Source organism: Oncorhynchus gorbuscha, linkage group LG04 (genome assembly GCF_021184085.1).
Source record: "Oncorhynchus gorbuscha isolate QuinsamMale2020 ecotype Even-year linkage group LG04, OgorEven_v1.0, whole genome shotgun sequence".
NCBI lineage: Eukaryota > Metazoa > Chordata > Actinopteri > Salmoniformes > Salmonidae > Oncorhynchus > Oncorhynchus gorbuscha.
This window is the reverse complement of record NC_060176.1, coordinates 40,290,198-40,316,306: the sequence shown is the minus strand read 5'-3', so window position 1 is coordinate 40,316,306 and position 26,109 is coordinate 40,290,198. Positions and strand designations below refer to the sequence as shown.

The following is a 26,109-nucleotide window of genomic DNA, read 5'->3' as shown; positions in this document are numbered from 1 at the left end:
TATTGTAGTTTCTACCCTTGAAGTGTGGCCAAAATGAGGGTGACTAAATCAATGGAGGCAAGAGAAAATAGACAATATTGCACAGCATCGCGTCAACTCGGCTGGATCCTGTGCGAGAATGAAGCATACCTGACAGGCTCACTTTCACGTTGAACTCCGCATCTTTCTTTTCGAATCTGCAGGACCTAAAACTAAACATCTGTACGATAGATACCAATTTTGAGACATGACATGAAGGCCAAGTATTTTCACATTTTAGTATACACTTTTCATATTAATGCGAAATTCCTGTACCCTGTCGAGGATTACCCGCAAAAACAAGGTATCTCTGAAATGTCAACGGAGCACTGAGTTTACCACTGGCTTTTTATTTATGCTACCTGCGAAAACAACTTTGTTTGAAGTCAACATGTCGAGAAAGCTGCACCGCTATGTCAACAGAGCTCAGTGCTTATTATCGGGAAAGGTCCAGCTGCGGCATCATCTCTCAAAGCAGTCACCCCTCGGGGTCTCTATGCTCCCATCTACTGATGTCATCTCTCAGTGCAGTGCATCTTTGCAGTGCAAAAGTGGGGGTTTCGAAAGGAATGGACGTTTCGAAAGGAACCATATAAGGAGAAGTGGGGGGTTTAGAAAGGTGCAGTGGTGTAAAGTACTTAAGCAAAATATACGTTAAAGTACTACTTAAGTAGTTTTAATGAGTGTCTGTACTTTACTATTTATATGTTTGACATCTTTTACTTTTACTTCACTACATTCCTAAAAATAATTATTTACTTTTTACTCCATACATTTTCCCTGACACCCAAAAGTTCCAGTTACGTTTTGAATGCTTAGCAGGACAGAAAATTGTCCAATTCACATGCTTATCAAGAGAACATCCATGGTCATCCCTACTGTCTCTGATCTGGCGGACTCACTAAACACAAATGTTTTGTTTGTAAATTATGTCTGAGTGTTGGAGTGTGTCCCTGGCTATCTGTAAATAAATAAAAAACAAGAAAATTGTTCCATCTGGTTTGCTTAATATAAGGAATATTACATTATCGTACTTTTACTTTTGATATATTTTAGCTATTACATTTACTTTTGATACTTAAGTATATTTCAAACCAAATACTTTTAGACTTTGACTCAAGTAGTAGTATTTTACTCGGTGACTCGCTTTTACTTGAGTCATTTTCTATTAAGGTATCTTTACTTGACAACAATTGGGTACTTTTTCCACCACTGGAAAATGTGCCATTCAAGATGCCATTTGGTTTATTGGACATTAGTCATGGTCTGCAGAGATGACAGTAAGGAATTGTCTATTCATGTCTATTCACTCACTGTGAGCTGTGTCTTTGATTGTTACCTACCCTTAGCCATGTATGTAACCTTAAGTTTTTCATAAATGCAAATGCTAGCGAACGTTAGCTACTGTAACTTGTACAAAATGCATTACTTTTACAATGTATTATTGATAATTTAATATTTAAATATTAATAATAATTGAAATATCAAGTCATGGCGGTTCGAGTAGTTATAGAATTCCAGCGCTTCTAGTGTTGACTCCTTTTGAAATTCCCACTTCTCCTTAAATGGTTCTTTTCGAAATCCCACTTCTCCTTATATGGTTCCTTTTGAAACCCCCCATTTCTCCTAATATGGTTTCTTTCTAAACACCCACACCTTTCGAACCCCCACTCTTTTTCTGATAGATGCACTGCACTGAGAGATTACATATCAGTAGGTGACAGCATCGATACCCTGAGGGTTGACTGCTCTGAGAGATGACATCTTAGATGGACCCTATTGTTAATATCAGACGTATTAGGTTACAAACTCCGACTTGTTGGATATGCTGTTAATTAAATGTTAGAGAAAGACCCCACTGGACAATTCAGAACATTAATAATCACATTTGTCTTGGTAAAATGTATTTTATAACATACTGTAAGGAAGTTTCATCACCAAAGCGTGCTTTTACCTGACACCCTATTCTGTGAAAAAGAAGACACTGAGACTGAACTGAATGAATGGTACAACACTTGAGAAAACAGCAACATTACTTCAAATGCTGGATATTTTGTCAATGCTTAGGGGGGACTGCTTGATGATTCCTGCGTTATTACTTTCAAAGCCTCTCAACCACTCAGAACTTTCCCATGCCAACTATTCAGCCATCACTCACTTATCTTCCTTTAAAACCATTTTTTTTTCTCTCACAGATATCTTTCTCCCTGGATGCAGTTGACCAAAATAAGCTATCAGTTTTATAAAGTTTTATTGAAACATTAATTGAAAGGTTTAAGGAAGTTATTCAAAAATCTCCAAATAACCTATAATTTCTGTTCTCAGAGCATTAATAAAAACCTCCCAGAAAAACATTCAAGGAACCAGAGTAAAACATTCTCAGTCAGAACCTCCCTGCAAACAAAAAAAATAAATGTTCCCAGAACAGGCAACATTTTTACTTCTGTTCTCAGAACTTTTGAAAAGCTTTCAGTTATACCTGTCAGGAAAAGTATGGCTTCGTTTCCACGACCAATGTAAAACCAAAAACATACATTCCCACAACTTCCAAGGAACCAAATGTGCTAGCTGGGTAAGGTGACGTTTGGGACACAGCCATACACATTCTAAATGACTTTTCTCAATCATCCTTCAATGTTCCCATCCTTGCCTTTCCCTTCAGCACACACCCATCAATAAACAATTTCTATTGAAGAAGCGCAACACTATTTACAGGAGTCAGTTGCCGTCGCAGAAATTCCATACAGCTTCCCGCTGTAATTGTCCTATGTTACATAGTCAAATAATTGTATACATCATATTTGTGGTTATGATTACTACTTGGACATACACTTTATAAATCAGAAATAAATAATATCATAATACATATGATGAATCCTTAAGTTATTGTCCATCAACGCCATATCCAGTTACAGGCTGTAACCATGTTTTGTGTTCAACATGGCAACATGGCCTCCTGGATGCTTGGTCTTCATGCTCCCAAAGTGTCTGAAAACAAAGCAGGGAGAAGGACTTACATTATTATCGGAAGAAAATAGCCAAAGAAATATACTCCCAGTCTAACTGCATAAAATATGTATTAGAGTCTCCTCTTTCATGTAGAACTTGGCTGATGATCAGCCAGAGCCGCAGAGAGTATGCAAATAGAACAGTCTTAAAAGCAGCTGCAGTGCACAACTACAATAGTTACTGGTCTTTCTCTTCCCACAAAGTAAAGCGTATTCCTTGATCGACTAGATACAACTGGTTGTGCCCACTCCACCTATTACGGTACATACTGTACCTCCATGTGTTTGACTCGTGGTTGTATACTTCTATTGTTTTCAGATTGGTCACGCCATCCGAGCCTCCTACAGCCAACAGCGACCCGTTGAACACTATCAGGGACACCTGAAAAGAACAGGCCGAATAGGAGCACCAGTGAGCCACGAGAGCTAATGTGAAAAGTTGACTCAGCAAGATGATATCATCATAAACAATGAGACAATTTCCCACTTACAGACATCAACATTAACCAGTAACCAAATCTGACAAGTGTGTCATTTTTGTCTCTTAGAAGTGATGTGTGCTAAGAGACAATAATGGGCATCTTGGGAGATCTGGGAACTGTTGTGGGAAGTCGTCCAATAACCAAGACGGTGGCCAAAAAGGGTGTGTGTGACCAATCACTTACGTTGTTCCTCTTGCACCTCATGTGTTTGACGGGGGTCCATCGTAGAGCGCCTGGATCAAACTTCTCTGCCGCGCTGAGCTCCAGGTTGAGGTCATCCCGTCCTCCGGTCACAAACAGACGTCCCAGGTACACACAGCAGCCAGCGTTCTCTCTAGCGGTCAACATGGGGGGGCACACATACCATATCCCGTCCAAGGGATTAAAACGCTCCACTGGGGATCACAGAACACAAGATATATACAGGTCATAAACAGATACAGCCCACAAAAAATACGGACCTTAAAAAAGACACAGGGCAGACGTGGTCATGGGTGGTGTCTTTTAGGGGATAATACAGAGACAGCACCAATGACACTGTCACAACAGCACAATTCAATTATTGTTGTTTTCTTCATCTGTTTCTGGTTAGTGGGCAAAATCTCACTGAAATAGAATTAAACAGGTTATTGGACTCTTACTGGATTCTTACTGGTTTTCCCGCAGTAACTGTAACCTTTGTTGTCAGATTCTTGCCCAGATAGCTTATAACGTTCTGAGAACCATATGTTTCTTAGAGCTTGGTGAGAGTGTTGTTGTCCTATGGTTATTTTTCATACAACCTTCCCACAACTTTCTGAGAATGGTGCAGGATAGTTGGTTGGCTTAGGAACATTCCCAGCACATTTAAGGAATTACTTTAACAAAATGTTTCCTAAAAGTTAAAACATTGTTGCATTTAATTCAATTTTTATTAATGTTCTAGGAACGTTCTCCAAATGGTTTGACATTGTTAATGTTCGGAAAAAATTGAGAACGTTAAGAAACAGCGTTCTTCTGTGGAAATGTTAGTACTTCAGTACAACATTTCCTACAGATTCCATCATGGTTCTATTTAAATTCATGTTCTCAGATTGTTACGAGAAGCTAAGAAACAACGTTCTTCTGTGGGAATGTCAGTACTTCAACATGTTTCCTACAGGTTTCCTCATCCTTCTATTTAAATGTCAGTACCTCCACAGAACATTCCACACAAGTTGGATTGTGAGTTCTAATAACATGGATATAAAAAATTATAGCATGCTGGATGATGTTTTTTCTACAATAAATACATTTTCAATTTTACCTCCAACTAAAAAACTGAAGTAAATAAAGTCCTCGATAAAGGACTACAAAATAAATGGTGGACAAAACAGGAATTTAAATATATATCTGTCCCAAAACATACCGTTTCGATCATTTATGGTCTGTTTAAGGTTCACAAATCAACCACAGACTCTCAATTAAGACCTATCGTTTCAGGTATTGGCTCCCTATCAGAAAAAAGTGTCTTGTTATGTGGACTTTCATATTTATCCATTAGTCAAACAGTTGCTATCTTCTTGAAAAGACACCAATGATTTTATAATGAAACTACAAAGTATATCAGTTATTAGTGAAGGAGATTGGCTAGTCACTTTTAATGTTTCATCGCTATATACCAATATTTTGAACGATGGAGGTATGGAAGCCTTGCAATTCTTCCTCTCTGACCGTTTAAGCGATGTGCCTACAAATCATATGTTTGAGCTTGCACATCTAGTGCTTACTAAAAACTATTTTCTATTTGATACATATTATTATCTACAGTACATACTTTTGGAACAGCAATGGGAACTCCACTAGCTCCCTACTATGCAAATCTATTCATGGGGAAATTCAAATTGTATTTATTTATGTAAGTATCCTTACAAAGATTATGTTAAATATTGGACCTATATACAGTGCTTTTGGAAAGTATTCAGATCCACATTTGGCTTCGTTGAAGCTTTATTCTGAAATAGAATATAAAAAGAATCCCCCTCATCAATCTACACACAATACCCTGTAATGAAAATGCAAAAACAGGTTTTTAGATATAAAAATAAAAAACAGAAATATCACATTTACATAAGTATTCAGACCCTTTACTCAGTACTTTGTTGAAGCACCTTTGGCAGGGATTACAGCCTCGAGTCTTCTTGGGTATGACGCTACAAGCTTGGCACACCTGTATTTGGAGAGTTTCTCCCATACTACGCTGCATATCTTCTCAATCTCTGTCAGGTTGGATGGGGAGTGTCACTGCACAGCTATTTTCAGGTCTCTCCAGAGATGATCGATCAGTTCAAGTCCGGGTTCTGGCTGGGCCTCTCAAGGACATTCAGAAACTTGTCCCGAAGCCACTCCTGCGTTGTCTTGGCTGTGTGCTTAGGGTCATTGTCCAGTTGGAAGGTGAACCTTCACCCCAGTCTGAGGTCCTGAGCTCTCTGGAGCAGGTTTTCCTCAAGGATCTTTCTGTACTTTGCTCCGTTCATCTTTCCCTCAACTTGACTAGTCTCCCAGTCCCTGCTGCTGAAAAACGTCCCACAGCATGATGCTGCCACCAATCAGGCCAAAGAGTTCAATCTTGGTTTCATCAGACCAGAGAATCTAGTTTCACATGGTCTGAGAGTCCTTTAGGTGCAAACTCCAAGCGGGCTGTCATGTGCCTTTTACTGAAGAGTGGCATCCGCCTGGCCACTCTACCATAAAGGCCTGATTGGTGGCGTGCTGTAGAGATGATTGTCCTTCTGGAAGGTTCTCCCATCTCCACAGAGGAACTCTGGATTTCTGTCCGAGTGACCATCGGGTTCTGGGTCACCTCCCTGACCAAGACCCTTCTCCTCCGATTACTCAGTTTGACCGGGAAGCCAGCTCTAGTACCCTTCCCCAGATCTGTGCCATGGCAGAATCATGTCTCGGAGCTCTACAGACTATTTCCATCGACCTCATGGCCTGTATTTTGCTCTGACATGCACTCTCAACTGTGGGACCTTATATAGACAGGTATGTGCCTTTCCAAATCATGTCCAGTCAATTAATTTACCACAGGTGGACTCCAATCAAGTTGTAAAAACATCTCAAGGATGATCAATGGAAACAGGATGCACCTGAGCTCAATTTCAAGTCTCATAGCAAAGGGTCTGAATAGTTATGTACATTATGGTTTTGCTTTGTTATTATGGGGCATTGTGTGTAGATTGATGAGAACATTTGTTTTATTTAATCCATTTTAGAATGAGGCTGTAATGTAACAGAATGTGGAAAAAGGGAAGGGGTTTGAATATTATCGAAATGCACTGTAGATGATTGCTTTAATGATTTGGACGGGTTCCGATATTAAATTAAATGAATTTCTTAGTTCAATGAACTCTAGAGTACAATCAATATTATTCACTATGGAAAATAACATTAACTCTATACATTTCTTAGATGTACTTGTTTACAGAAAACCTATAGATAAAAATGCCAAATTGAGAGCTGATAGTTATCCCCCTAAAAAGATGTTTACCAGTAAGCCAACTTCATAGACTGCGTTGTCTGTGACACGGAGGGAGAATATGTTAGACAAATAAATTCTCTCATTGAGTGTTTTCGCTTGAAAAGATAACCCGATATCTGGCTTGATAAAGCAATTTTTTTTTTTTTTAATTACAAGTTTGAACAGAAGCCAGTTTCTTAATGCATCTCAACAAAAACAGAATAAACAGTTTCCTGTAAACTTCATACTGTACTTACTTTCAATGATAGCCATAATGGCATCAAGTCTATTGCCAATAAACATTGGCACATTATAATTTCTCCTCTTTCAATTCAGTCTTCCAAAATCCACCTTTATTCACCTATAAATGATCAAGAAATCTATCAAACATATTGGTTAAATCAGAGGTCTTCAGAGAGAGAAAAGAGACGTTCATAAAATAATGTTTCCCTTGTAGATCTTTTACCCCTTGTGCCACAACAAGGAAATGCTCTAACGTTGTATGCTATCAGACTTCTAGGACCTATGAGATAAAGTCATGTACAACTTGCACGACTAAAGGAGTTATTTATATGTTAAAGGGTTCTTGTGATAAGACTTATATTGGAAGAACTTCCTGCGCCTTGAAAGTACGTCTTGGAGAACATAAATCCACTATTAGATGTCAAGATATCACCTCGCCAGGCGAGAGACACATAGAACCTTGGAACAAAAATCATTATTTTAATGAATTGCATTGCGTTGGGATTGAAAAAGTTATTTCCATCATGTAGAGGAGGTGACTATGACAATAAATTACTCAAAAGTGAAGCCATGTGGCTATATCAATTAAATTCTGTATCTCCACACAGTTTAAACAAATAATTAGATTTCACTTCCTTCCTATAAACCACAATTAGACTGTTAAACAAGAATAATGTCCATATCAGATTTTGTATGTCATTTATGAGTTGGCCCCACATATGAACAGCTTTGCCTGATATCTTTTGTTGTGGGCTATATTATTAATTGATATGATGTATTTAGGTGAAGGGTAACCTGGGGCGATTAATTTGTGAGTTGCCTTTTGTCCCTGCTCCCATACCCTATAATTCTGTATTTCTTTGTGAAAAGAAGTATACAGGTAGACCAGACGAGTCATATCCCTGATTGGCAGATGAGTGGCAACCCCGATTAGAAGCACCTGCTGCTCATCTGTTGTTCTTTACAAATTCAGTTTTGAATTAAAATAAATGAAGAAGGCTGTGAAGCTGAAACATCTGTGTACGCTATCCCCGATGCAGTGAAAATAATAAACAACAGAATAATGTAGTAAGCTTTACGCAAAATATTTTTGAGTGCGAACCCATTACACCCCTTTGTCATTTCACACAAGTTCACATGGATGTGATTCTATTTAATGTCTTATTTTTACTACATTCTGGGATCTCAAAAATTGTGACTTAAGCAATGTTCTCAGAACGTTCAGAGAAAGTTTGGTTATCTTTCATGTCTGTTCTACATATTAACATCAATTAGCTCTAAATTCCGTTCTCAGAACATTCCCAGTGGGTCAGAAGTTTACTTACACTCAATTAGTATTTAGTAGCATTGCCTTTAAATTGTTTATCTTGGGTCAAACGTTTCAGGTATCCTTCCACAAGCTTCCCACAATAAGTTGGGTGAAATTTGGCCCATTCTTCCTGACAGAGCTGGTGTAACTGAGTCAGGTTTGTAAGGCCTCCTTGCTCGCACACGCTTTTTCAGTTCTGCCCACACATTTTCTATAGGGTTGAGGTCAGGGCTTTGTGATGGCCACTCCAATACCTTGACTTTGTTGTCCTTAAGCCATTTTGCCACAACTTTGGAAGTATGCTCGGGGTCATTGTCCATTTGGGAGACCCATTTGCGACCAAGCTTTAACTTCCTGACTGATCTCTTGAGATGTTGCTTCAATATATCCACGTTATTTTCCTCCCTCATGATGCCATCTATTTTGTGAAGTGCACCAGTTCCGCCTGCAGCAAAGCACCCCCACAAAATGATGCTGCCACCCCCTTGCTTCACGGTTGGGATGGTGTTCTTCGGCTTGTAAGCCTCCCCCTTTTTCCTCCAAACATAATGATGATCATTATGGCCAAACACTTCTTTTTTTATTTCATCAGACCAGATGTCAATTAGCCTATCAGAAGCTTCTAAACCCATGACGATGTTTTCTGGAACTTTCCAAGCTGTTTACAGTCAACGTACTGTATGTAAACTTCTGACCCACTGGAATTGTGACACAGTGAAATGTAAGTGAAATCATTTGTCTGTAAACAATTGTTGGATGAGTTACTTGTGTCATGCACAAGTAATGTCCTAACCGACTTGCCAAAACTATAGTTTGTTAACAAGAAATTTGTGGAGTGGTTGAAAAATAGTTTTAATGACTCCAAGTGTATGTCAACTTCCGACTTCAACTGTACATTCAGATCTCAGCATCAACAAAACTCTTTATCCTCTATCTTGTTAAGTGTGTTCAGGTGTGTTGGCCGCGCCCACTAAATGGCTTTGGGAAACCATGGCTAGTGGACTAATTCCAGGAATAGAGAACAGAGGATCATAGGTTTGAATCTCATTGACGCTGTGTTGCAATTTAAAAAACTGTTTCAATGAATAACGGCTAAGCAAATGTATTTCCACATGTCCTACTGTATCTGTGCTTGGAATTCAAAACATTTAACCCAAAATAAGCCAGCAGTGTTATTAATTTTTTAATTGAAACATTCAGTAAAATAACCTTCACATTTAGTTTTTAGTGTTAAAGGTCCAATGCATACGTTTTATCTCAATATCAAATTATTTCGGGGTAACATTTAAGTACCTTACTGTGATTGTTTTCAATAAAAATTGTCAAAAAGAAACAAAAGTAGCTTTTTAGCAAAGAGCAATTTCTCAAAAAATAATTTTACTAGGACTGTCTACGAGTGGTCAGAGTAGCAGTTATTGGCAGAGAGGTTTGTAACTCTTTTTCTTTTTAGTTTGTTGTAATTTTTACCCCCTTCTCCCCAATTCCGTGATTACGATCTTGTCTCATCACCGAAACTCCCCAACGGGCTCGGGAGAGGCGAAGGACTAGTCATGCGTCCTCCAAAAACTTAAAGCCAGCTGCACCAATGTGTCAAAGGAAACACTGTTCCTGACGACCAAAGTCAGCCTGCATGCGCCCGGCCCGCCACAAGGAGTCGCTAGAGCGTGATGAGCCAAATAAAGCCCCCCCGGCCAAACCCTCTCCTAACCGGGACAACACTGTGCCAATTGTGCCCGGCCTGTGGGACTCCCGGTCACGGCTGGTTGTGACACAGCTGTACTGACGCCGCAACACTGCAATGCAGGGCTTTTGACCACTGCACCACTTGGGAGACCTTCTTATTGGTCTATTAACTAATTTACCGCATGGTAATGTCAGGCAGGCCAAAAATCCATCCCAACAAAACAGGTAGAAATTTCAGGCAATCTTTTCAAACGTCTCTTACACAAAAAGGGCATTATAATAAATGTCACAATTGCACATTATTATTCCAACCTCATAATATGGAAATATATACACTGCTCAAAAAAATAAAGGGAACACTTACAGTTTTTCTCAGGCGCTTTGGTGCATTTCTTAGATCAAAAGTGCAATTCTTGATACTACTTGTACAAATTCCAAATCATCTAGTCACTTGTGCACATCATTAAAGCAATTTCTTATTCCTTTGAACAAATTGCAATTGATAATGTACAAGTGTCAGCTTTTCTCCACATTATTAATTGCTCATGTCATGTTGATCAAAATATAGTAGATGGTTCTCTGTTGAATAGTCTTACCCCTCAAAACATCTAGGCATTAGTGCCTTGAATAAGCCATTACATGCAAAATTGTTGAACTATTTGTCATAAACTGTCAAGCATAGTTTTACACATTTCTATTAGACCTTTTGTACAAAAACGTGAATTGATGAATCGTGCAGGTGAAACCCTCACTCGTGAAGGAATGTAAAAGTGTTAGTTCAACCAACAATCAACCAGTTGTCTAAATTGCTCAAAGTTGCATCTCATGAAGAATCAATTGCCAAGCATATATAGACAGACCACAACATAGAGTTGCAATTTTCCAATAATGGATGGTCCAGGAAACGAACAGGGTCAACAGATAAGAGGAGGAAGAAGAGGAGCAAGGATGCGTGGTGGAAGGCAAAACAGAGGAAGAGGCAGAAGAGGCAGAAGAGGACATAGGCGCATATCTGATGACATAAGGGCCACTATTGTAGACCATGTTGTCAATCATGGCCTTACAATGGCTGAGACGGGTCGAAGGGTGCAGCCGAATATTGGGAGATCAACCGTGTCCTCAATAGTTCAAACGTTTCGAAGCTAACTCTCTCTCCTCTGCTCTCATCCTTCTAGACCTATCGGCTGCCTTCGATACTGTGAACCATCAGATCCTCCTCTCCACCCTCTCCGAGTTGGGCATCTCCGGCGCGGCCCACGCTTGGATTGCATCCTACCTGACAGGTCGCTCCTACCAGGTGGCGTGGCGAGAATCTGTCTCCTCACCACGCGCTCTCACCACTGGTGTCCCCCAGGGCTCTGTTCTAGGCCCTCTCCTATTCTCGCTATACACCAAGTCACTTGGCTCTGTCATAACCTCACATGGTCTCTCCTATCATTGCTATGCAGACGACACACAATTAATCTTCTCCTTTCCCCCTTCTGATGACCAGGTGGCGAATCGCATCTCTGCATGTCTGGCAGACATATCAGTGTGGATGACGGATCACCACCTCAAGCTGAACCTCGGCAAGACGGAGCTGCTCTTCCTCCCGAGGAAGGACTGCCCGTTCCATGATCTCGCCATCACGGTTGACAACTCCATTGTGTCCTCCTCCCAGAGCGCTAAGAACCTTGGCGTGATCCTGGACAACACCCTGTCGTTCTCAACTAACATCAAGGCGGTGGCCCGTTCTTGTAGGTTCATGCTCTACAACATCCGCAGAGTACGACCCTGCCTCACACAGGAAGCGGCGCAGGTCCTAATCCAGGCACTTGTCATCTCCCGTCTGGATTACTGCAACTCGCTGTTGGCTGGGCTCCCTGCCTGTGCCATTAAACCCCTACAACTCATCCAGAATGCCGCAGCCCGTCTGGTGTTCAACCTTCCCAAGTTCTCCCACGTCACCCCGCTCCTCCGCTCTCTCCACTGGCTTCCAGTTGAAGCTCGCATCCGCTACAAGACCATGGTGCTTGCCTACGGAGCTGTGAGGGGAACGGCACCTCAGTACCTCCAGGCTCTGATCAGGCCCTACACCCAAACAAGGGCACTGCGTTCATCCACCTCTGGCCTGCTCGCCTCCCTACCACTGAGGAAGTACAGTTCCCGCTCAGCCCAGTCAAAACTGTTCGCGGAGTCAATCACCACCTTCCGGAGACACCTGAAACCCCACCTCTTTAAGGAATACATAGGATAGGATAAGTAATCCTTCTCACCCCCCCTTTAAGATTTAGATGCACTATTGTAAAGTGACTGTTCCACTGGATGTCATAAGGTGAATGCACCAATTTGTAAGTCGCTCTGGATAAGATCGTCTGCTAAATGACTTAAATGTAAATGTAAATGTAATTAGCAAGACACCCCCAATAAAGGAGTGGTTCTGCAGGTGGTGACCACAGGCCACTTCTCAGTTCCAATGCTTCCTGGCTGATGTTTTGGTCACTTTTGACGGCGGTGCTTTCACTCTAGTGGTAGCATGAGACGGAGTCTACAACCCACACAAGTGGCTCAGATAGTGCTGCTCATCCAGGATGGCACGTCAATGCGAGCTGTGGCAAGAAGGTTTGCTGTGTCTGGCAGCGTAGTGTCCAGAGCATGGAGGCGCTACCAGGAGACAGGCCACTACATCAGGAGACGTGGAGGAGGGCAACAACCCAGCAGCAGGACCGCTACCTCCGCCTTTGTGGAAGGAGGAGCAGGAGGAGCACTGCCAGAGCACTGCAATTTTTAATTTATTTAATTTATTTTACCTTTATTTTACTAGGCAAGTCAGTTAAGAAATTCAAATTCTTATTTTCAATGACTGCCTGTTCAGGGGCAGAACGACAGATTTGTACCTTGTCAGCTCGGGGATTCGAACTTGCAACCTTTCGGTTACTAGTTCAACGCTCTAACCACTAGGCTACCCTGCCGCCCCATGACCTCCAGCAGGCCACAAATGTGCATGTGTCTGCTCAAACGGTCAGAAACAGACTCCACGAGGGTGGTATGAGGGCCCGACGTCCACAGGTGGGGGTTGTGCTTACAGCCCAACACCGTGCAGGACGTTTGGCATTTGCCAGAGAACACCATGATTGGCAAATTCGCCACTGGCGCCCTGTGCTCTTCACAGATGAAAGCAAGTTCACACTGAGCACATGTGACAGACGTGACAGTCTGGAGACGCCGTGGAGAACGTTCTGCTGCCTGCAACATCCTCCAGCATGACCGGTTTGGCGGTGGGTCAGTCATGGTGTGGTGTGGCATTTCTTTGGGGGGCCGCACAACCCTCCATGTGCTCGCCAGAGGTAGCCTAACTGCCATTAGGTACCGAGATGAGATCCTCAGACCCCTTGTGAGACCATATGCTGGTGCGGTTGGCCCTGGGTTCATCCTAATGCAAGACAATGCTAGACCTCATGTGGCTGGAGTGTGTCAGAAGTTCCTGCAAGAGGAAGGCATTGATGCTATGGACTGGCCCGCCCGTTCCCCAGACCTGAATCCAATTGAGCACATCTGGGACATCATGTCTCGCTCCATCCACCAACGCCACGTTGCACCACAGACAGTCCAGGAGTTGGCGGAGGCTTTAGTCCAGGTCTGGGAGGAGATCCCTCAGGAGATCATCAGGAGCATGCCCAGGCGTTGTAGGAAGTCATACAGGCACGTGGAGGCCACACACACTACTGAGCCTCATTTTGACTTGTTTTAAGGACATTACATCAAAGTTGGATCAGCCTGTAGTGTGGTTTTCCACTTTAATTTTGAGTGTGACTCCAAATATAGACTTCCATGGGTTGATAAATTTGATTTCCATTGATAATTTTTGTGTGATTTTCTGTCAGCACACTCAACTATGTAAAGAAAAAAGTATTTAATAAGAATATTTCATTCATTCAGATCTGGGATGTGTTATTTTAGTGTTGCCTTTATTTTTTTGAGCAGTGTTTAAAACACAGGAAAATCATGTTTCTGACTTCACTGGACCTTTAAGAAAATGATTAATAATATCCATAACAAAACTTTCACAACATTTAGAATACTGTATGTTCTCAGAATGTTATTTAATTACCATCAAATAACCTCTAATTTTTGTTTTCAGAGCGTTAATAAAACCTCCCAGGAAAACTTTCAGGAAACCAGTGTAAAACATTCTCAGAACCTTCCTGCAACCTAAAAATGAAAGTTCCAAAACAGGTGAAAATTTCACTTGTGTTTTCAGAACTTTTAAAAAAGATTCCGTTTTACCAAATGCATAGCTTGGATCCCACAACCAATGTGAAACAAAAAACATATACGTCCCCAAAACTTCCAAGGAACCAAATGTGCTAGCCGTGTGTGCTCTTTCTAGCAAAACCCCTAGAGTCTGGGTTTTATGAAAGCTGAAATGCTTATGGGAATTTTCACAGACAGAAATTAGCACTGACAAGTGGCAGCACAACACAACCCTCCCATGTGTATTTCTGGCAGACCCAGAGGGTCCAAGTACGTGTGTGTGTGTGTGTGTGTGTGTGTGTGTGTGTGTGTGTGTGTGTGTGTGTGTGTGTGTGTGTGTGTGTGTGTGTGTGTGTGTGTGTGTGTGTGTGTGTGTGTGTGTGTGTGTGTGTGTGTATAAATGTATGTATGTGTGTGTGTAAATGTATGTATGTGTGTGTGTACTCTCTGTCTGTGTATGTGTGTGTACTGTGTGTGCGTGCGTGAATGCAAGTGTGTGTGTGTGTGTTACGGATACAGTTATCCTGTGTGTGTGTGTATCCTGTGTGTGTGTTTCTTTTCTCTCCTTCTCCCCTCACAGGTGAAAACCATCACTCCCCAATCAGTCAACAATCAATCATCAATCAGAAGACACACCTTCTCCTATTTCCTGACCTATCACAGTTCCTTCCCCATGGTTTTAAAAACCCCATTTGTTTGTTCTAGAGCTCAGCTCAGCTCAATCTCTTGCTCAGCTCAATCTCAATCTCTAGCTCAATCTCAATCTCTAGCTCAATCTCTAGCTCAATCTCTAGCTCAATCTCTAGCTCAATCTCTAGCTCAATCTCTAGCTCGATCTCGCTGTAAATGCCATGTCTGTAGGTCTCTGTGTTTCACTCTCGCTTTGTATCTTAACCTCTCTTTTGTTTAAAGCACCTCCATAGCACTTTGTCATCACCTGTGAGTATTGATTTTGGTTATGGTGTTTGTTTGTTGCTCGTGGGAAAAGGGGAAACCAAGACAAGTCGCCCATGGGCATACACTACCCGTAGGTGAACTTTGTTAAATACACTAGGTAGAACTGGGCGGACCACCCACTGTATTTTTGGTTAGTTAGTTAGCTGTTAAAATAGGCTAGTCTAGCTTAGGGGTGTGTTTTTGTATATTTATTGTTTCTTTCCTTGGGTCCAGCTCAGCCCCTTTTCCTGCTCCCCCCATTACCGTGTGTTTATAAATAAACCTAGAGTTTGACGGTAGATTTCTGTTGTCGTGGTTATTTCGTTCACACTTTTACTTTGTCACAATAATAATTTGCATGAGTTATGTTACGGATCTCATTACCATCCCCCCTAGACTGTCGGGCCAAAAGGGATTTGTGTGTGTGTGTGTGTGTGTGTGTGTGTGTGTACTCTGTGTGTGTGTGTACTCTGTGTGTGTGTGTGTGTGTGTGTGTGTACTCTGTGTGTGTGTGTGTATAAATGTGTGTGTGTGTACTCTGTGTGTGTACTCTGTGTGTGTGTGTGTGTGTGTATAAATGTATGTGTGTGTACTCTGTGTGTAAATGTATGTGTGTATGTGTGTGTGTGTGTACTCTCTGTGTGTGTGTGTGTGTGATGGTACCAGATAAAATGTCACATTGTTATGCATGACCAAAACTCTGCTACATTTTGAAGAGTGGTTCAAAGTAAATGAATTCCTCTGGATAGCAACAAATATAAACAAACATCTACAACCTTAAAATGTAGAGTCCTTAGGACTTATACTGTAAGTAGGACCAGGAGTTTATTCTGACTACATGACCTCACCAAGTCAAACTCTGGACCCTTCCTGTGATGCGTCCAGACATCAGGTGTCGAAAGACCCCTGAAGCACAGACACATGTCAACCACACAGTCTGTCCTAATTAGGGTTCCAAAATTCTGGAAACTTTCCCAAAATTCCCCAGGTTTTCCAGGATTCCTGGTTGATGGGATTCTGCATTTCTTGCTTCCCTCCTGATTCCAGGAATCTTCCAATCTGGTTTTCTGGAAACGCCTGTCATGTAGGAAAAGGTACCAGGCTTTTGCAACCCTAGTCCTAATGTTGTACGTTGAGTAGGGTATGCCTATCTGTAATCTTATTATTTTATTTATACCTGTGTTCATGGGTACGTCTCCATCACTGCCTCCAATCACGTACAGCTGACCCTCCATCACAGCAGCAGCTGCCCCACAACGCCGGCTCAGCATCGGAGCCTGCTTCGTCCAGCTGTTCATTTTGGGATTATACCTGGTGGAATACATATACAATATACAAACATTATGTATCCAGAACAAAAGTAAGATTCATATGAACATGAATTAGACGGACACACAGAAACAATGTTTAAATACATCGTTCAATTCTCCCTTTCCTCTGTCTGTATTCAGGCCAATCACAGAAAACAGGAAGTACCTCAAGAGTATTTAGACATGGCCCTGGCCTTTGTTATTATTTGTCTGTCTTGCAACCGTCATGCAACAACTGATGATAGTATGGCCATACCTCTCAACAGTGTTGGTGCAGACCATGCCGTCATACCCTCCAAGGGCGTACAGGTATCCATCCATCTCCACCAGACACACTCCGCTGCGGGGGCTGCTCAGTGGGGTCACGTCGTTACTCCAGATATTAGTTTGTGGGTCGTACCTGCAGAGGTAGGGAAGGGAGAGAGAAGGGGGGGGGAGTTAGCCTTATGTTTTAGATAAAGCTGGTAAAGACCTATCTGGTGAACAGAGTTAGCTGTTAATAATTAGTTATCAACATCTCGATCAATGTGATACAAAAAGACTGAAACGCGCTGTTTAGGGATAGTAAAGAGAAATCCCCAAAACACTAACTTAGGTATGAGGAGAAAAATAAACTGTCGATGATGTGTCATAAATTATAGCTCTTCTGCAGAGGTGGCAGAGTAAACCCTTAGTTGGAAACCAAAATTGTGTTGAGTGACAGAGTGGATTAGTTTGAGCATGCAATCAGTTAATTATTCGTAAGTAGCACAGATTGACGCCAGAGACACATCTTTTCCCTCCTGCAGGGCTCAAATGGGAAAAAAGTTTTTTTTAAATGCATGCACTCACAACTGTAAATCGCTCTGGATATGAGTGTCTGCTAAATCACAAAAAAATATTATTTAAAAAATGATGGGAAACCCAGCATGAGGCGCAATCAAATGATGAGATCCCTGAGAGCCAGAGCCCAGGGCTTGAATGCTACTCTTTGCTGCTCTCTGCTGCTGTCTGCTTTCTCTGCTCTGCCTTCAAGCAGACATATGGGATTAACCGTCCAGACCAATAAGAAAAGGTTGAGCTCGGAGGGAACACTGCCCTCAAGGGATTGTCTCTAGCTTCTAGGAGGTGGAAGATTGTGAAGCAGAGAGGGGGAGTGCTAGTCTGCAGAATAGTATCCCAATTATCTTCCTTTTCTCCTGAAGTGTGCAGTCATGCACTCCCTCGCCAAGATAACGAAGATGCAGGGCCAGGTGTAGAGAGAGGGGGATTTGAGGAGAAGTCACCCTGGTCTAAGACTAAAAAGGTTGTGAAAGCGGGTGATACTGTAGAAATTTAGAAGTGCTGGATGTTTCCTTGAGACATAATGCCATCCCCATCCCCACACCTCACCCCCTTTACCCCACCATGCAGAGGCCTCCCTCCCCAGTGTCATCACTCAGCACAGGGCCGCAGGTTGCTGATTATTAAGAGGCTGACAACCTGTCCCCACATCTATCACAGATCCATCAAAATAACACCCCAATCCTGAGGATTCCTCTCGGACTACCCAGCCACTCAGCCCAAACCTCCAGACCCCCTGGGGGACCACCCTCCTGGTAGATCACCTGTCAATAGTTATCAGTTATCATATCAATGCACTGTAAATAAATGTGCATTTAAAAATATATTTTTGGCCAATTTTTAATATTTAGAAATATATATTTACACACATACTATAAATGTGAGTCAAACCTGTGACATGCATTTATAATGATTTTATACATTATAAATTTACATTTCAAAATATCAGGACATAATATCACAAACATTTAAATGAATAAAGGCATAGAAAAACATTCCTCAACATAGATAATGTTCTAATTACTGATCACCTGTGCACCTGCTGGATAACTATGTGAGCGCTCTTCAAATCAACAGTCTGCGGTGGTGAGTACAGGTCAGCAGATTCTTTTAAACTTGAATAAACTTTGTTGTAATTTATTCTTGCGTGTGATCTTTTATATTACCAATGTAGGATATGTCTAGCATTAAGAATGTGTGCTTGAAATCATTAGCAACATGAGCAAACATTAGCAAACATTTGCAAATTGTTTTGGAGTAGAATGTTCAATGTGACGGGCGCTCTCCACACAAACACAAATGGTAGCCTACCTGCTGAAACAGGAAATACAAGTAAAGCATTACCAACAGTTCTATGGGCAGCCATCTTAAAACTCCTTTACCTGTCCACATTGCTTTTGTAGGTGACGCCATCGGACCCGCCCACTGTGTAGATCTTCCCATACAGGCCGCACACGGCCACGTTACCACGGTGATTGACCATGGAGGCCATGTTCTTCCACTCATTCTCCAGGGGGTAGAACTGTTCCACTGGGCAGGAGGGGTCCTCCTGGGTCCAGCCGCCCACTGACAGGAGATACAAGGAGAGATGCATTTGTGAATGAAACCAGTTGAGGAGTTTGTTACTTTATTGACAGGCCTGTATTTACCTGGTATTATTGAGACTCATAATTAGAATTGTAATGATTTCCTTATGATTGTTCCTCTGTTCCTTTGAGGTTCTTTAACGAGTACTATCTATCTTTCCGTCTATTTTCAATCCCACTATTATCAGGACTGCTCATAAGTAAGGCTCACTCACTTACTGCTAACTGTTTAGCCTAGGATACCTAAAGCACGAATAAAAAAATCTTTGCATTCTCAAAAACACTGCAGAGTTTATTTCAGTTCATCATTCACACTCATAAGCGACAGTTCCTTATTCAGACACTTAATATGATCCGTCCTCTCCAAAAATACCAGTCCTTAATGCCAGAGGGTAGGGATAATTTATGATGTGTCGCCCTCTCACTTTCAGGCCTGAACACTTAGCACTTAATGCCCTGGTCCTATCTTCCAGCTCAGCTGCCTGACTACTGTATGACGTGGGACTGTAAAGAAGAGGTACACAGTGTGTCATTCCTCCGTGTCAAGTGAACATATCCAGTGAGGCCCTGCACTAAAAGTACAAAGATAATGCTGTTCAATTTGCAGTGCTTACCCCAAAAAGTATTGCAGACTGAAGTTCAGAAATGTGTTGACAGATATGATGCAGTTTGTTCTTCCTTGACATGTATTGAATTCAATATATTTCCGCCAGCCCCCGTGATCATATCCACCAAGTGTCAAACTGAATCTAAGATGGCTGTGACTTTTACTCACATCGACCAACGCCAGACGCAATCTGCGTACCCGTGGCTTTGCAAGAACATGTCACATTTTTTACAATGCATCAGAGGTTAAACGATGTTCTTGCACTGATCATGCTACCACCATAAATGCATTTGAATTGTATGAAGATTCTTGGTTATTCTCGTTATTTTTAATGTCCAATTAAACCTTAAACCAAAGAGCACCTGTATTCTAATCTACAAGATTTCACATTTATCCAAATTGTCATGACATGCCATAAACACAAATATACTTGCATATAACATTTGGCATCCAACCTTTCCTTTGGAGTTATGCAATGGCATTTACCTTAATACAGTTGAAGTCGGAAGTTTACATACACTTAGGTTGGAGTCATTAAAACTCGTTTTTCAACCACTCCACACATTTCTTGTTAACAAACTATAGTTTTAGCAAGTCAGTTAGGACATCTACCTTGTGCATGACACAAGTCATTTTTCCAACAGTTGTTTACAGACATGTTATTTCACTTATAATTCACTGTATCACAATTCCAGCGGGTCAGAAGTTTACATACACTAAGTTCACTGTGCCTTTTAACAGCTTGGAAAGTTCCATAATATGATGACATGGCTTTAGAAGCTTCTGATAGGCTAATTGACATCATTTGAGTCAATTGGAGGTGTGTGTACCTGTGGAAGTTTCAAGGCCTACCTTCAAACTCAGTGCCTCTTTGCTTGACATCATGGGAAAATCTAAAGAAATCAACCAAGACCTCAGAAAACTATTGTAGACCTCCACAAGTCTGGTTCATCCTTGGGAACAATTTCCAAAAGCCTGAAGGTACCACGTTCATCTTTACAAACAAAAGTACGCAAGTATGAACACTATGGGACCACACATCGGTCATACTGCTCAGGAAGGAGACGCGTTCTGTCTCCTAGGGATGAATGTACTTTGGTGCAAAAAGTGGAAGTCAGTCCCAGAACAACAGCAAAGGACCTTGTGAAGATGCTGGAGGAAACAGGTACAAAAGTATCTATATCCACAGTAAAATAAGTCCTATATTGACATAACCTGAACCTTCATCAAGGAAGAAGCCACTGCTCCAAAACTGCCATAAAAAAAGCCAGACTATGGTTTGCAACTGCACATGGGGACAAAGATCATACTTTTTGGAGAAATGTCCTCTGCTCGGATAAAACCAAAAATAGAACTGTTTGGCCATAAATACCATTGTTATGTTTGGAGGAAAAAGAGGGAAGCTTGCAAGCCGAAGAACACCATCCCAGCCGTGAAGCAAGGGGTGGCAGAATCATGTTGTGGGGGTGCTTTGCTGCAGGAGGGACTGGTGCACGTCACAAAATAGATGGCTTCATGAGGAAGGAAAATTATGTGGATATATTGAAGCAACATCTCAAGACATTAGTCAGGAAGCTAAAGCTTGGTCGCAAAACCTGACTCAGTTACACGAGCTCTGTCAGGATGAATGGGCCAAAATTCACCCAACTTATTGTGGGAAGCTTGTGGAAAGCTACCTGAAACGTTTGACCCAAGTTAAACATTTTAAAGGCAATGCTACCAAATACTAATTGAGTGTATGTAAACCTCTGACCCACTGGGAATGTGATGAAAGAAATAAAAGCTGACATAAATCATTCTTCCTACTATTATTCTGACATTTCACATTCTTAAAATAAATTGGTGATCCTGATGGTGGTGAACTGACTCAAGACAGGGATTTTTACTAGGATTAAGTATCAGAAATTGTGAAAAACTGAGTTTAAATGTATTTGGCTAAGGTGTATGTAAACTTCAGACTTCAACTGTATATGGGTAATGTATTTTCCTTAACGTATGGTACCTATAACCTCTGCAGTCTGCAGAGTAACTGTCCACATAAATTGAACATAACTGAGCACGTCTTTGAGGGGAAGTTACTGACCTATGTACATGACGTCGTTGAACACCTCTTTAGGGGGGAGTTTGGAGTGTTGTCTGTGCAGGGACATGGAGCTCGGGATGCCATGGCGACCACCAACACCCCCTTGTCTGTCTTTGTGAATCATGACCTCCTGTGTGTCTACACACACACACACACACACACACACACACACACACACACACACACACACACACACACACACACACACACACACACACACACACACACACACACACACACACACACACACACACACACACACACACACACACACACACACACACAGAATGAAGGTTCATGTAATGGGTAGTAATAATTTACGTTTACCATCTTCAAATTACCTGGTATTTACTCATATCAGATTCCTTACAGACTTTATAGGCTGTCACCATTAGGGCAAATATGCACACCCTGTACATACCAACATACTGTACTCATCATTCTTGATTTATTTTAAGCATAACATTTCTCAGCTTTCGAAAAAGTTCATCCCGAGAAACAGGAAAATGTCTCTGTACTGTGGCATTTTCCGCAGCAGACATCACTGCATTTTTCTCATTCAGCATTGTGCTGTCTCTCTTAAGCAGAAGAAACTCTGATTAGAAAACATCCACATTAATATTCAGAGATCAAATCAAATTGTATTAGTCACATGTGCCGAATACAACAGTTGTAGACCTTATAGTGAAATGCTTACTTACGAGCCCCTAACCAACAATGCAGTTTAAAAAAAATACAGATAAAAATAAGAAATAAAAGTAACAAGTAATTAAAGATCAGCAATAAAATAACAATAGTGAGACGATGTACAGGGGGACACTGGTACAGAGTCAATATGCAGGGGCACCGGTTAGTTGAGGTAATATGTACATGTAGGTGTAGTTATTAAAGTGACTATGCATACACGATAACAACAGAGAATGGGAATGCAAATAGTCTGGGTATCCATTTGATTAGCTGTTCAGGAGTCTTATGGCTTGAAGGTAGAAGCTGTTTAGAAGCCTCTTGGACCTAGACTTGGCGCTCCGGTACCGCTTCCCGTGTGGTAGCAGAGAGAACAGTCTATGTTTAGGGTGGCTGGAGTCTGACAATTTTTGGGTCCTTCCTCTGACACCGCCTGGTATAGAGGTCCTGGATGGCAGAAAGCTTGGCCCCGGTGATGTACTGGGCCGTTCGTACTACATTCTGTAGTGCCTTACGGCCGGGGGCTAAGCAGTTGTAATACCAGGCAGTGATGCAACCAGTCAGGAGGCTCTCGATGGTGCAGCTGTAGAACCTTTTGAGGATCTGAGGACCCATGCCAATTCTTTTAAGTCACCTGAGAGGGAGTAAATAGGTTTTGTCATGCCCTCTTCACGACTGTCTTGGTGTGCTTAGATCATGTTAGTTTGTTGGTGATGTGGACACCAAGGAACTTGAAGCTCTCAACCTGCTCCACTGAAACCCCGTCGTTGAGAATGGGGGTGTGCTCGGTCCTCTTTTCTTTAAGTCCACAATCATCTCCTTTGTCTTGATCAAGTTGAGGGAGAAGTTGTTGTCCTGGCACTACATGACCAGGTCTCTGACCTCCTCCTTATAGTCTGTCTCATCGTTGTCGGTTATCAGGCCTACCACTGTTGTGTCATCGGCAAACTTAATGATGGTGTTGGAGTCGTGCCTGGCCGTGCAGTCATGAGTGAACAGGGAGTACAAGAGGGGACTGAACACGCACCATTGAGGGGCACCTGTGTTGAGGATCAGCATGGCAGATGTGTTGTTACCTACCCTTACCACCTGGGCGCGGCCCGTCAGGAAGTCCAGGATCCAGTTGCAGAGGGAGGTGTTTAAGACAAAATGAGAAAAAAATACTTATTTTCCACCATAATTTGCAAATAATTTAATAAAAAATCCTACAATGTGATTTTCTGGAATTTTTTCTCTCATTTTGTCTATCATAGTTGAAGTGTACCTATGATGAAAAATACAGGCCTCTCTCATCTTTTTAAGTGGGAGAACTTGCTCAATTGGTGGCTGACTAAATACTTTTTTGCCCCACTGTAGGTGTTCCTTTTATCCAGGTGGGATAGGGCAGTGTGGAGTGCAATAGAGATTGCATCATCTGTGTATCTGTTGGGCCGGTTTGCAAATTGGAGTGGTTCTAGGGTTTCTGGGATAATGGTGTTGATGTGAGCCATGACCAGCCTTTCAAAGCACTTCATGGCTACAGACGTGAGTGCTACGGGTCGGTAGTCATTTAGGCAGGTTACCTTAGTGTTCTTGGTCACAGTCAGTACGGTGGTCTGCTTAAAACATGTTGATATTACAGACTCAGACATGGAGAGGTTGAAAATGTCAGTGAAGACACTTGCCAGTTGGTCAGCGCATGCTCACAGTACACGTCCTGGTAATCCATCTGGCCCTGCGACCTTGTGAATGTTGACTTGTTTAAAGGTCTTACATCGGCTGCGGAGAGCGTGATCACATAGTCTTTCGGAACAGCTGGTGCTCTCATGCATGTTTCAGTGTTATTTGCCTCGAAGCAAGCATAGAAGTAGTTTAGCTCGTCTGGTAGGCTTGTGTCACTGGGCAGCTCTCGGCGGTGCTTCCATTTGTAGTCTGTAATGGTTTGTAAGCTCTGCCACATGCTGAACAGTGACAGTCATTCATTCCTTACACACATAAAAATGCACACATTCACCACACAACTCCAAGAATTACTAGAATTACCCTTGTTCATTGTACACTCCAATGTCACCTCAGCTCTCAGGTCAGGTCTCCAGCAACATTATATTTTCTTTTGACACATTGACAGCTAGTCAAATCTCTCTTCCACAGTCTTGTCGATCTATAATTCACTTCAGCTCACTTTCTGCTGCCTGAAGTCTATGTTATTTCCCATTTTACTGACTGATATAGTAGATTGCTCAGTTTGCTGCTCCCTAATGTTGAATACTGATAACCCCAAGAGCCAGAGCCTGCCCCCTCTACCCTGAGATACATCGATGTCTGCCCCTTCTACCCTACCCAGCAGCCATGCCAGCCACCAGCTGTGTCATCCTGACTCATACGTCCCAAAAGCCTGCTGAAACCCTAACCCCCGTTAAGGCTTCTTTAGAATCCTCATGCTTCTTTAGACACTGTATGAATCTAAATTGACCGGATTCTATTCCAAAGAGCAATGACAGGAATGTCTCTGTTCAGGTGGTGTCATACATACAGACGTAGAGTAAAGAGATGGATTGAAGAAGATATATAGAGAGTTTCTGTGTTGAAGATATACTTTATATTGCTGGACACTACTGGAGACCTTTTGTCCTTTTTGAGATACAGTACAAAGCTGTGGAGTGGTGAAATTCATAGTCACCATATCGTCACAGGGGCATAGAGCTGTTATTGTCTGACCTGACCCTATCAGCTCTCGCTCTGAACGTGTCACTCTCCCTGATCCTCCCTTAAAGCTCCAATAGCGACCTGTATGTCCATTTATATTTCTATGGACAGCGCAGAAATACCTAAAGTTGTCTGAATATTTCCTTTAATGTGGGTCTAAAAAAAAACAGATCAGTATCACTGTTATCTACCCACACAGCAGATAGCTTCACCATTGCGGCAACTACAGACCAGAGAGTTACTGTTCAGAGCAGATGGTGAAGTAGCTGGACTACGTGGTTCACTGGGTAAGATCGACATTGTGTTTAATCAGCTTTGAAAAAAATCTGCTGAGCCAGACAGTGACACAACATATTGGTGTATAGTTGGCTTCCAACTCCTACTCATATTTTTAACGTTAGGTTCAAATGTTAATTAACCTTTGCAGCAAGTGCATCAGTTAATATGAACTGCCAATACTGGATGAAATATGAATTGTGCATCAGCCAGCCTCAAGGGATTGACCTTTACAACACGCCTTAGACTGTAAAACAGCAGAACCAAGTTTGGGAATTTCAATATTCATGCAGATTTAAAAAAACATAGCATTCACAACGTCTAAACATACATACATGCTCATTTATAGACATACTTTGGGGAAAGATGGAAGAGTTTTATCCTCTTGGCAGAAAATGTCTTAATAGAAATGAATGAAATTAACACATAGACAACACTCACCAGGAAACAACACCTCCGGTATATTGGCCAAGGACTCAACGAGGCCTGTAAAATGAATCCTATAAGACAGACACCCAAGGTCTGAAATAATCAAGTGTGAAAGTAGAATCTAGTTCCTGTTATTCTCCAGGTGTAAATAGTAGTTTAGCCTCTTTTAGATGTTCCCCAAAGCCCCACAACAGTCCTGAGTCAAAGTCCTGGGAACCATCAATGAGCCCCAAA

The 26,109-nt window shown here is 41.9% G+C and overlaps 1 protein-coding gene across 1 annotated transcript; it reads right to left on the bottom strand.

The window, feature by feature from the left end:
- Window positions 1-1,966: 1,966 nt before the first annotated feature.
- LOC124033215 (kelch-like protein 20) lies at window positions 1,967-26,079 on the bottom strand. Its single transcript, XM_046345178.1, has 8 exons — window positions 25,888-26,079; window positions 21,802-21,939; window positions 18,908-19,091; window positions 16,960-17,103; window positions 16,571-16,704; window positions 3,692-3,903; window positions 3,302-3,408; window positions 1,967-3,006 (listed from the first exon to the last, which is right to left on the bottom strand). Exons 2-8 carry the CDS (start codon window positions 21,923-21,925, stop codon window positions 2,928-2,930), a joined length of 984 nt encoding a protein of 327 aa, XP_046201134.1. The 5' UTR covers window positions 21,926-21,939; window positions 25,888-26,079; the 3' UTR covers window positions 1,967-2,927.
- Window positions 26,080-26,109: the final 30 nt, after the last annotated feature.